A 13,049-nucleotide genomic window follows, 5' to 3' on the forward strand; every position below is an offset into this window, starting at 1 on the left:
AAGAAAGAAAGGGAAAAGGGGAAAGGAGAGCATACCTGTTCTAGGGGCACCACCTGGAAATTACACACATCACTTCTCCACATACTCTATTGGAAGAACTTGATCACACATAATACCTACTTAGAAGAGAAAGCTGTAATATGTAATTTGCTGCCAAAATTCTGGGTAGCTAAAATTCTGTTACTACGGAAGAGAAGACTACTACGGAGACCACAAGGCTTTCTGCTACTCATTTAGAGTTCTTCTGTCATGGATTTAATCATCCTCAGTAATCCTCTTATCTCCTAATCTTAAGATTCTAACATGATGAAAACCTTGGTGTTTTTTTTTTAAGACTAAAATATCAGTTTGAGTAATCCTTACTGAATAATGCAGTCAAGATTGTGGTGTCCAGAATGGGAAATAACAGGTAATTTGTAAAATTTGGAGATTTCTCATTTTTTCTTTTTTAATGAAGAGAATGTTATTTAATAAGATTATTTATTTTGACACATGTAAATATTACATAAATATTTTAGAAGTACAAAAAATGTATAAATATGAGTTATTACCCTTCAATTCCCATCCCAAAACTGATCAATATTCCATCTTCAGATTCCTGTTCCTCTGTAGCCAGTCCTCCTGTTCCAACCCCTCTCCCCTCCAAAAAAAAGTGTTCTCCTGGATAATTGTGCAGTGTCCATACAGCTCAGTACATAAATTCATAAGCAGATGATATCTAGTCATCAAAAGTCTGATGCTCCCACCACGAATCCAATGGCTCCTCTTGGCTTTCCCCTGAATTCCGTATCATGTGACGGGGTACAGTCTTTTGTAAAGTTGCACTCAGATTGCATTGATTTCACATTTGGCACTTGCTTTTGACCTCAGGCTAGCTCCCTAGATTTTAAGATCCTTGGAACTCTCCTGGATTCAGCTTCTTTAATACTTAATCACTTCCCTCCATTCTGACCCTTCCCTTCTTTCCAGAGCAAACCTAGAAGTTCACTCCTACAGTTTCTTGGTAATAATAGCTCAGTTACTGTGACCCAAAAGGGGAGGGTGCTTTCTCTGTAACACCTGCCACAGTATATACCTGTTTCATCTTTCTCTTTCTTCCTTTTCCTCTCTAAACCTTTCCTTTCTTCCTTTGCTCTTTGCATCCTCTTGCTAATTTGAAGCCAGTCTGCTGACTCCTGATTCACTCATTGCTAAGCCCTTACCCAGGGCTCTTTAACTGAACCTCAAAAATTTAATGATGTGAACTTTAATGTATTGTTTAATTTGGGGGAACATCCCCTTATACTTGAGTAGCCCATGGAACAATGTGGTGACTTCCACTTAGCCAGGGATGCAACACTCATGCAAACTCCATGATAAGTAATGCCTCAAGCAAGCTCCTCAGGAAAAAAAAAAAAACCAAAAAAACAAACAAAAAAAAACTGCCTAATATTTTAAATTTTTTAAATTGCAGAATGAACTGACATACAGGCACTCAAAGGCCCAGGAAGTCAGATCAATAATTACAAAAATGAATTTCTCAGACCATTGGGAAAACCGCTAATGGAGAAAATCTTGCTCCCAAACCAGGAGGTGATTCCCGCCACTATTTACTACTGAAATTCCACCATATGTTGAAACAAAGAATCTTCTTTGCTTTTGTTTTCAGTTTAGGATGTGTGAGAATAATGAGAACAGAATGTCCTGGAGGATAAAAGGTGGAAATAATCATACAGATGGATGTGGCTCCCAAATCCATCCGTACGGAAGGGAGATATTGTAGCAGGGTAGCAAGTGAATATGGAATGTAGAGGATGAGGAAATAGATCATTAGCTTCATAGCACCCATATGAGCTTCAGTCTGGGGATTCCAAAAATCAGTGGCGTTTTTCTGCATCTTCTGTATATGTCTCCTCAAGGAATGTATTAACAAGGAAGCGGAAGTCACATTCATGATGAACTGGAGAAAGGAGCTCAGGACCAAGGAGGTCACCAAAGACAAGATGCTCTTATTGATGTCACATACTGTACCATTGCTCCCAGTCAGAAACTCAGGAAAGGGTGATGTCTGTGTGAGCACAACATACAGGAGAGTGGAGAAGGCAGAGATCAGCACGCAGGCCAGCAGCAGCCTGGGGATCTTTGGGGACAGCTTTCGTTTCAGGAGGAGGAATACTGAGTGTTGGAAGTCAGTAATCTTCACGCAGTACAAGGCATTGAGCAAGGTTACAAGCCAGAGACTAGTAGACTCCAAAAACATCCAACACAACAGGAAAAAAGTGGATAGGTGGACTGACCTTTCGACATGTGGAGAGGTGAACAGGTAGATAATGTTCAGGAGAAACAGTCCTAGCATAATAAATCTGGTGACGCCCAAGCTGAACAGGATCCTATGAGAAGAGGAGATTCTGTGGCTTTGGACCCAAGTCCTGTAGTTGACCACTACGATAAACAGATTTACAACGAGTCCTACAAAATTCAAAATTGCTGAGACAGTAAGAGCAGATAAGAAGAGTATCTGATGCATCTTTACTCATTGAGAAAGCAGCGGTGGTGGTGCCGGTGCAGGGGCAGGAGAAATCCTGAGAGGTACAAGGAGGCATCAGTACCAGCCAGGAAGGGTTTCCTTTTCCAATTGTCCCCCGTGTGGCAAATGAGCCATCAACGGTCTAAGAGCCAGCTGCTTTTGCTGAGATGCAAATCTTCCAAGGATTGCATTACCACTTCTTCATTCATATCCTGTTTTCCTTAGAAATGGCTTATTCAAACAGCCTCAGTGAACCCGGGAGTCCACTCCTCCAGGAGGAGGCCAGCTGGAGGGAGGAGTTATGGATGGTTCCAAGGACTTCCAGTCTGGGTGACAGGATCCCAGTCCAGCGATGCTTGTGTCACTGTGTCACAGTGAATGAAGCTTTTCTTCGTAGCACCCCCAGAATATGGTGCGAATTCCCAGGCTTTATTCCTGCCCGCCCACCCTCATCCACACATCCATGGATTACCAAAATCCAGCTTCTCTATCCCCTGTCATCTGTTGATGTTGCAGCCCTATCTTCCCCATCTGTCATTCTGGCCATGCCAGCATTACTCTTTCGTCCCCAAGCACCTACAGTGATTTACAGTTATGAACAGATCAAGTTCAAGGACTTCATGCTTCCTCGAGAGAGTCTGTTTTCAATTAATTCCATCCTTTGGTGACGATTCCTTTACTTTGTATTCCCTCACCAGTCACATATATAGATTTGTGCCATACTCATTTGCTGCGGTATCACTTCTGCTTGGAACAATGTCTCCAATCACTTCTGCTTGGAAAAAATATCAGCCATTTCACGTGTTTCCTTTATAGATGTGGGCTTATGCTTACATCACAGTGGGCTCTTTCCTAGACATTTAACTGCCCAAGTACTCCAGTACCAAATACACAGTAACGCTTTAGCTATAGTTTTGTGGCCCTGATAGGCATCTCACTGCCTGATATCTCTGCAACTCCTCAGACACTAAAGGGCACCATATGCTTGGCAAATTATACTATCGACGACTATGAGTGAGTGCGGGAGTATGGCGTCTCTTATCTACTCCAGCAGTTGGGGAAACCCAAGGTGCAAGCCTCAATGCAGCCACATATAGGTTACAAAACTGGCATCAAAATAGAGCATACAAACTCCCGGTACTTATGGGAACAGAAGTACAAATAGGAATAGACAAACAGAAGCAGCTAACATATGAAGACTACCAGGTCCAGAGAAGGGAGTGAATTCATGAGGTCCTTCAAGATAGATGACAGAAAAGCAGGCCTGGAGAAATTCCCTGAGCCCAGCTGCTTACAAAAGCATTTGCACAAAACTAAGGAGCCACGAATGACAGAAGCATGCCCAGATCGGTGAACCAGGCAAACAGAGTGAACAAGCCAGGCAATGATTAAAGGGCAGATTATGTCATAGCACGTATTTCCACTTAATTATTTACAAAATAGACTACTGCATTAAAGTAATTCAGTTACATCACATTTAAACAGAATAGATAATATGGAGTAAGATATAAGAATTAAATGTTCCAAAGGGGGTGGGAGGACCCATTACTGGGCAGCAAGAGACCACATTCAGAATGAGACATACAAGGCTGTTGGGTTCTCGGTAGCAGGGGGACCTATCAGCAGGATGTGATCACGCTGGCTAGTGTCACCAGTGAGCACACTGGTTCTGTCAGAAGTTATTTCTGAAAAGGTCAGTATGGGAAAAGCACTAACAAAACCCTTTCTCCCCCTGCATGAGAATTTTACCATTAGTTAAATATAAATATCTTATGGATGCTCCCTGCTTTGGGCTTCCTTGAGTGTGGTGACTCTCCTGATGTGTGTGTCCTTTGACTCAACCCTGGCAGCTATGTCTATGAAATTACTACAAGAGAAATTGGAGCCTTTGGGACGTGAAAGCTTTTTGTGTTTTAATTTTTTTAACGTTTATTTATTTTTGAGAGACAGAGCATGAGCAGGGGAGGGGCGGACAGAGAGGGAGACACAGAATCCGAAGCGGGCTCCAGGCTCTGAGCCGTCAGCACAGAACCCGACGCGGGCCTTGAACCCACAAATTGTGAGATCATGACCTGAGCCAAAGTCAGACGCTTAACTGACTAAGCCACCCAGGCGCCCTGATAGAAGTCTTTTTAGGGCAGTCCCACCCCTATTAATGGGTGCGTAGGAGGAAGAGAGAGGGAAACTTCCATTTATTAGGCTGTTTTTAATGCTTACTCTGTTCCCAGAAGTGCAGCAGGCATCTTAAGCTTCAGTCAATTCTTAAGACAGTTCTAGAAGGAAGATATGCTTCTCCCTTTTTTTTTTCACATGTGAGGAAAAAGAAGATGAGTAAGTGACTGCCAAACATCATAGAAAAATCAGTGGCTAAGTTGTAAGGTCTTTCTGAGACTGAGCTCCTTCCTCTTGTTGCCCTCATTTGCTCATTCCTTTAACAAACTGCTGTCATTAGCCAGGCACTAGGTTAGCTGCTGGGGAAACAGGAGAATCACGCACAGTGCACGCTGCCTTCAAAAAACACACAGAACCGTGTGAGAGACAGACAAAAAGACAGAGATCAGGGTATCTGGTGCTATGGAAAAACACGGGGTGTGATGGTGTGTTCAGCAGGGGCACCTGAGTCTCAGTCTCAGAAGAAAACCTGTCTCAGCACTCCACAGTGCTCCACCGCTGGCTCCGAGCCACCTGCAGGAAGCACGGCCATGCAGCGGTGGACCTCGGCAGCGGAACAGAGCAGCGCGTTTTCGTGGCTGTCACGAGAGGAGACCACAGACAAAGATCACCTGTGCCAGAACCCTTCATTACATCTGAAGCATTTGTTTCAGTGATGCAGAGATGAAGTACTTGTTTCGGTGTCTTTCGTGCCCGCTACATGTGACATTTCTGAGAAGAACAACTGGTCTAGTATAGTGCTTGGTGCAAAGTGGCTGTTAGCTAAATGTCCATGGTATAAATGAATGAACTGGAATCAAGATGAGCCAGAATCAGAACGGTGTGAGAGATTTATTTCTACAGTAGTACAGCAGCATCCAGCAGCTAGCTGGAACCCATCCCTTTCTCAAAGAGGGGTGCTAGATGGGCAGTTAGGGTACAAAGCCGAGCCACCAAGAAGAGTTCAGAAATCGTCCCTCCCTGGCCATGAGCACCCTATTCAGCAACAGGTGGTGCCAACCCTAGACAGAACATGCAGAGAAACTCACCCATGAGCTTCTGAAAACACTATTTTCAGTTAACCCGGAAATACTGCTCTGTCATCAGGCCAGCCCCACCAAGTCGCAACGACAATTTCACTATAGTGAGATCAACAAAATTCATTCACTTGACAAACACATACGTGCAGAGAAAAAGTAAAGTTCTTAATTTTGTCTAAAAGTAATACAGTTTTTTTTCTGAGCTCCCACCTGCTGGTTGGGGCGGAAGTGTTCAGTCCAATGAGATAGTGAAAAGAATGTCTTCAGAAAAATTTTCAGTCTCTTTAGATTTAAAAATTAAAAGCTGATGAGGCACCTGGGTGCACCAGTCAGTTAAGTGTCCAACTCTTGATTTCGGTTCAGGTCATGGTCCCAGGGTTGTGGGACTGAGCCTGCACTGGGCTCCTCACTGGGCACGGAGCCTGCTTGAGATTCTCCCTCTCCCTCCCTCAAGCTCGCTGTCTCTCTCTCTCAAAAATAAAAAATAAATTAAATTTAAAAAAATTTTTTAAATAAAACATAATGTAAAAAATGAAAATCTGAGACATAGTCCTGATGCCATGCTTCTCTCCCTTAATTAGGGTCCACGTGTCTGCAGAGAGGGGGGAGATCAATGCTATCTCATGGTAGAAACATCATGTCCTCTCCCTCAGTGTCCTTGTCTTCCAGGGAGAGGTCTGTGTCCCTTGGTTACTGCTTGCTCTGCCTGCATTCAAGGCTGAGTCGGCGCCTATGTTCTGCTCCCACCAACTGCAACCGGGGAGCTTTGAAGCAGTCCTCAGAGGGGGGAAATCAGGACTCTCACCTGCCCTCCGTGCAATCCCCTTTCTGCCTCCCTCTTCTCCTTCCCACCATCCATCCCCTGGGGACTGGAAGGAGCAGGCTTTCATGTATATCATGTCCTCTTATACCACCAGCAACTACAAACTCTGTGGATTCACTATCCTAAGACTAGAATTCCATGAGGCATATGCCTAAGTCTCGACCCTTGATAAGCTAAAATACTAGTGGCTGATATTTGCTGTGTATTTACTATGCTCTAGTCGGTAAAATAACTTACATACATCGTCTTATTTAATCCTCACACCAATCCTATGAGGCATTTTATAAAATTACCTATTTTATAGTGAAGGAAACTGAAGTCCAAGGAGGTTTAGCAATTTTTCAAAGATCATGTATCTAGTAAGTGATGAGGTCAGGATTTTTTTTTTTAATGTTTATTTATTTTGCGGGGAGAGAGAGACAGAGCAGGAGCAGAGGAAGGGCAGAGAGAGAGGGAGACAGAATCCAAAGCAGGCTCCAGGCTCTGAGCTGTCAGCACAGAGCCCGACGCCGGGCTCGAACTCACAAACCGTGAGATCATGACCTGAGCCTAAGTCAGACGCTTAACCATGAGGTCAGGATTTGAATCCAATGTGTTTGACTCCAGAAATAACACTTTTAGCACCTACACTATACATTTTTCTAGTCCAGCAAAATGTAGGAATACCAGAAAATAACATACAATTGTCATCAGCAGTTGTTGGAAGTTTTTGAGGTCATCTTTGCTTTCTTAAAACAGAGCTTCCTGCAGAATATCAACAGAAGATCAGACTTTCCCTTCCACCTATCCCAAGACAAGAAAATCACATTCACAACTTTAAGATCTAGACAGCTCTGTTCATCAATTGTTGGGAAAGATCAGGGACGCCATTTAAGGCAAAGAACATTGGTAGACATTGAAACTCTTTGAGAAATGTTGGAATGTACTTGGGGGTCGTTTTGTTGTTTTTGTTTTGTTTTGTTGTTGTTGGTTTGTTTATTTTTCTTTATGATCCCTCTAGACCCAAACTATAGCTCAATCTCATTAAGGATCAGGATTTGTGAACTTGGCCCAAGGTTTCAGAGAATACTAAAAATGAGAAGCAGGGGCCTCTGATGGAAAATTGGAAAGTCTTATGAGGCTACTGTCATAAGTTGTTCCTGATTCATGCGTTAATACACCAACTGCAATACACCAGCGACGCACTAAAGAATGGATGTGTGTGGAGAAGAGGCAGCCTTCAGAACAAAACAAGTTCTGGCAAGGAACTGCCTCCAAACGCGGGGACAAATCTCATCCCCGTACTTTGACCCCAGGAACCTGGTCACAGTGGGGGAAAGCCACGCTCTGGTCCTTTGTTCATGAAACAAATAGATTTAAGAGTTTTAAGGGATTTTAGAAACTAAAGCTAATTCATTGAAAGTAAAACAAAACAAACAAGATGGCCTCTCGGGTTTGCTCAAAACAGGGCCTGAGGTATTAGGTAATTCTTCCCCATGTACTGGGCCTCACTGAGAGTGGGCAGGTTAGGCATCCCCCCTCAGAGATCTAGAAGACCGTATCCTCTAGCAACAGAGGAGACTCCTTTCATCAGCAACTCACCCACTACCCAGACTCACGTGCCCACTCCCAACACCAATTTTGATGAATGACGGTCCCCATATGACTGATGTCGTATTAACCAAGTCCAACATTTTGCAGGAGCCACCTACACATTTCTCTGAAAGAAACACGAGAGCAGTTGGGGATGCCACGCATACGAATCTGATTTCATTTCGTCTCAGGGAAGGTCACTCTGCACTCAGCCAGTTAGACTACCACAGCACACTCCCACTCAGAAGTCTCTGTTTCCACCCACACTCCAGGCCCAATGACACAACTAACGGTGGTAACGTCAGCATGTTCACGTGGTATAACGCCAGCACCATATCTGAATCTGTTAGGTTAGGGTAAGATTTAACGGAGCCCCAGCGGGAACAGAAGGGAGGGATTCTTCAGAAGTCAGCCAAAGGCACTAAGAACCAAAAAGCAGCCAAGCCAAAACCTCCAGGAAAATGTCATATTCAATTAAAAGAGAGAAAACCCCCCACACCTAAGCTAGAAGGCAGAGTCAGGAACTCAGGTTAAGAACCAAAGAACCAGAAGGTCAGAGCTAGACAGAGAAGTCGTCAAAGTGACAGAAAGTAGGAATAGGTGTTCAAGAGTGGGTGAAGATGAATTCAAAAGGGGGGATCAGCGTTAACAAAACAGGTGCCAATCAAGACAGCATGGATTCCCGGGGCACCTGGGTGGCTCAGTCAGTAAAGCGTCCGACTTTGGTGCAGGTCATGATCTCGCGGTTCATGAGTTTGAGCCCCACATCGGGCTGTCTGCTGTCAGCACAGAGCCTACTTTAGATACTCTGTCCCCCTCTCTCTTTGCCCCTCCCCTGCTCACACTTTCTCTCTCTCAAAACTAAATAAACACTTAAAAAAAAAAAAAAAAAGACAGCATGGATTTCCATAGGGAAACTTTCCTGTGCTGGAAAGCAGCACAGATTTTTATTAATTACAAGAGTACCCATTTCAAATCCTTATATTTGAGTGAACTATTGAATGAGTATTAAATAATTTTTTGAGTTTCAACATTTTTCTTTTTTAAATTTTATTTATTTTGAGAGAGAGAGCGAGCATGAGTGGGGGAGGGGCAGAGAGAGAATTCCAAGTAGGCTCCTTGCTGTCAGTGCAGAGCCTGAGGCAGGGCTCGATCTCACTAACTGTGAGATCATCGCGTGATCCAAAATCAAGAGTCAGATGCTTAAGTGACTGAGCCACCCAGGTGCCCCATCAACACACAACTTTCCGAAAGAGAATTTTAAGTTATGTCAGAATTAGGCATTTTCCTAGCAGCTTCAAGAGGCAAGAATCAATTTGAAAACGAACAGTGCAGACCAAGAGACATTTATTCCTGTAACTTTAGAAATGAATACATAAATCCCAGAACAATCCCAAGATTAACTTCTGCTTACACATGACCAAATGCCAAGTGGTATGGTGATCCTTAATGCTACATCCAAATATGACTTATTCCACAAAATAACAATGACAGCAACAGCTATTGTTTCCTCCATCTGAGATTGTAAGCACTCTTCATCTGTTAACTCGCTCACTCCTGCCTTCATAACCACAACATTCTACACCTGAGAGCTCCATCAGTGACAGAAATCTGGATTCAGATTTGTCCTGGGTCCTGTCTATATTCACAAGTTTGAGAATTTTTCATGATCTTAAGTAAGAATAGTCTCATTGACTTCTTGACTCAATTCCTGTGTAATTGTATCAAAATAACATTTATTGGGGCACCTGGGTGGCTCAGTCGATTAAGCGTCCGACTTCAGCCCGGGTCACGATCTCGCGGTCCGTGAGTTTGAGCCCCACGTCAGGCTCTGGGCTGATGGCTCAGAGCCTGGAGCCTGCTTCTGATTCTGCGTCTCCCTCTCTCTCTGCCCCTCCCCCGTTCATGTTCTGTCTCTCTCTCTGTCTCAAAAATAAATAAACGTTTAAAAAAAAATAACATTTATTAAATTTATAAAAACTGCTTCTATTTTTCTTAATGTTTACTTATTTTTGAGAGAGCAAGCGAGCAGGAGAGGGGGAGAAAGAGAGGCGACACAGAATCCGAAGCAGGCTCCAGGCTCTGAGCTGTCAGCACAGAGCCCGACGCGGGGCTAGACCACAGGAGCCGTGAGATCGTGAACTGAGCTGAAGACCAGACGCTCAGCCAACTGAGCCACCCAGGCGCCCCTGCTTCCGTTATTTTTTATAAAACTCTCAAGTTTTAAAAGCTAACATGCACCCTGGTTAGTGTGGAAAAAAAACAAACCGCTTTGAGTTTTGCCCAATCTAAAAACTAAAAAAATTACTCGGCAGTTGATAAAGGGAAATGATAGCAAAATGATAAAGGAATACCAGGACTATTGAAGTAAAACGACCACCACCAGACTGGTTTGGAGCCTAATATCCAAGGGTCTTGATTCTCGCTCCACTGCTTTTGTCCTCACGCAATGGATCTGTGGGAACTATCTCTCCAGGAAGCGCTCTTGCTGCACGATTCACTGTCGGTTACCAAACCGGCCTCACCCACTGAGGGCTTCACATGACACGCTGTTCTAAAATGTTGGCACGCATTGCCTCACGAATCTCTAGCAGCCTGTAGGTGAGTCTGTATTTTAAAATGAGGTAAGGGGATCACACAGAAAGGTTAAGTAACTCGCCTAAGGCCAAAGGTCTTGGAAATGGACAGAACCAGAATGCAAACCCAAGTCTGTGGAACTGCAGTGCTTTTGCTCCCTCCCTCAAATTCATTACACTGTTATTTACATCAGCTCATCACTGTCAGGATAAACTTTACGCTAAAGCTAGTAATCAGCTCATTTTGTTGACAGCATTTAAAATACATGCCTACACCGTGAGAGTGTTACTATACTGACATTTGCCAAAGACTGTTTCACTCTCTTGCAAAACAACCATACAAAGAGAAGCCATGAGATGTGTCCCCCATGGGACAAGGCAATGCAGTAGTGTTTCTCTGCTACTGACGTCACAGCACCGGGACCACAGGAGGGTCAGGAAGAGCCCTGTAGTCTTGAGCCAGGCCGAAGGACGCCCGGGCTCCCACCTGTGCCCTCTGTCACTCTACAGGGAAACAGGTCCTTTGGATCCAGGCTTCAGATGACCAGACTCACACCGCAGCATCCCCACAAACATATGCTTCAGCTTGCTGTTTCCCAGAATGAGAATGAATGAGTGGCTAGCAGGATAAAACATGGTAATGAGTTCTCCAATTATCTTCACCATCTCAGTTCCTGGTATGAAATAACTGGATGATGTAATTAAAAAGGCGAGAAAGTAAAGCAGGAAGAGAAGGAGGAAGGAGAGGATGATTTTGATGGCCCTCTTGTGGGCCTCAGTGCTTGGATCTCCGGAGCTGGTGCCGATTTGCTCCATCTGCTGCGTGTGCCTCCCCAGAGAGACGATGAGCAGAAAGTAGGAGGCCAGAGACACAATCAGAGGAGGCAGGTTCCACAGAGTCCCAAGAACATGGATCAATTTATACTCATTTCTTTTCTTTCTAAAGTGCTCAGTCACATTCCCTGTGCCATCGATCCCACCGAGAATAGAATACATCTTAAATTCATGGATCAGAGACAGGGCACTGGCGCACGATAAGACCAGCGCACCCAAGATCATCTGTACGACCATCCTGGAAACTCTCCACTTGAGCCAGAGGAATGTAGGGTGAGAGAAACTGGCAATTTTCAGGCAGTAGAGGACACTGAGACAGGTGGCAAGCCAAATGCTCAGGTGGTTTGTAAATGTCCAGAAAATATCAATAATTTGCATTATTATCCCTTCATCATGCACTTTGGAAGAGAACACAATTAAAACACCATCAACCAAGAGAATCCACAGCAGAACAATCCTGGAGAGAGCCAGGTTAGCGATGATGAAGTCAGACAAAGAGATTGTCTTATTCTTAAACCAACTGCTGTCACTGACCAACACTATGAAACCATTCCCCAGCATCCCCAGAATGAACTGAGTGGCAGACAGAACCAGAAACACCCACTTGTGGAGCCCTGACATGTCAGCTACTAGGCAGACCGGACCTCGTTCTGTTCTGTTGACATACAATCTCTGTGCTGACTTGAAATTTCTCCCTGTGAATCTGCCACCTTTCCTTGTCGCTTCACTGTACCTGTCTCTCGTCTCTGCCCAATTTAGTCTGTTGTAGAGCAAAGTTTAGTGAACCCTCTCTGGATCTTTCAGGTTAGTCTGTCCTCTTCACAGACGACATGGACTGTCACATTCCATCTATGACCTAAACTCAGCAGCTCTTTGCCAAAATGCAAATGGAGTAGTATCCAGTGTCACACGGAGAAGGAAGAGATCTGACTCGCAAAGAAGGTGAGGATTTGGACTGGATTTCAAAAGGAGGAGGGTTCCAAGCCACCCAGGACAGAAAGGGGCATCACCAGAAGAGTCACACAGAATCACTCCGAAGAGTGAGAAGTCTTATTCCTGGGGAGGAGGACCCAGGGACACACACAGAGATCAGAATTCCACCAGAAGGCACTATCAAAGTCACCCTGGAGGGAGGGTTAAGTGCATGAAATAGAGAAAGTTCAGGGCCACTGGTCCTGGATTAGAATTAAAAGGCGTGCCTGCTGGAGTATGCCTTACACATGAGGAGGCTCCAAGTTCTTCCATAGTGAGCCAGATCATCAGAAATTCTTAACTACCCGAGTAGTTGAATAACAATAATGAATTATAGCATATAACCTATTCACTCAGAGTGCATGACTACTGTATCAATACGTCAACAATAGTTCAGGGTGACAGAAATCACAGACAACCTCTTTGACCCAAGAAGCCTTATTTATGTAAAGCAATGCCTTACAAATTTTGACCATGGCCAGCATTAGTACTTTCTATATGGCTTTATAAATATCTACCTATCTATATACATACATATATACATATATTATATATATATATATATACATATTATA

General features: G+C 44.0%; 2 protein-coding genes across 2 annotated transcripts; both read right to left on the reverse strand.

Annotated features, from left to right (window-relative positions):
* Positions 1-247: 247 nt before the first annotated feature.
* TAS2R4 (taste 2 receptor member 4) lies at positions 248-5,914 on the reverse strand. Its single transcript, XM_053217982.1, has one exon. It carries the CDS (start codon positions 2,504-2,506, stop codon positions 1,586-1,588), a length of 921 nt encoding a protein of 306 aa, XP_053073957.1. The 5' UTR covers positions 2,507-5,914; the 3' UTR covers positions 248-1,585.
* Positions 5,915-10,227: 4,313 nt separating this feature from the next.
* Positions 10,228-13,049, reverse strand: TAS2R3 (taste 2 receptor member 3). The gene has a single exon (XM_053217980.1). It carries the CDS (start codon positions 12,121-12,123, stop codon positions 11,173-11,175), a length of 951 nt encoding a protein of 316 aa, XP_053073955.1. The 5' UTR covers positions 12,124-13,049; the 3' UTR covers positions 10,228-11,172.

The sequence above is a fragment of the Acinonyx jubatus genome, chromosome A2 (assembly GCF_027475565.1).
Source record: "Acinonyx jubatus isolate Ajub_Pintada_27869175 chromosome A2, VMU_Ajub_asm_v1.0, whole genome shotgun sequence".
NCBI lineage: Eukaryota > Metazoa > Chordata > Mammalia > Carnivora > Felidae > Acinonyx > Acinonyx jubatus.

Coding starts and splice junctions, on each gene's coding strand:
- TAS2R4 (XM_053217982.1), bottom strand. CDS start 2,506: ATGCATCAGATACTCTTCTTATCTGCTCTTACTGTCTCAGCAATTTTG.
- TAS2R3 (XM_053217980.1), bottom strand. CDS start 12,123: ATGTCAGGGCTCCACAAGTGGGTGTTTCTGGTTCTGTCTGCCACTCAG.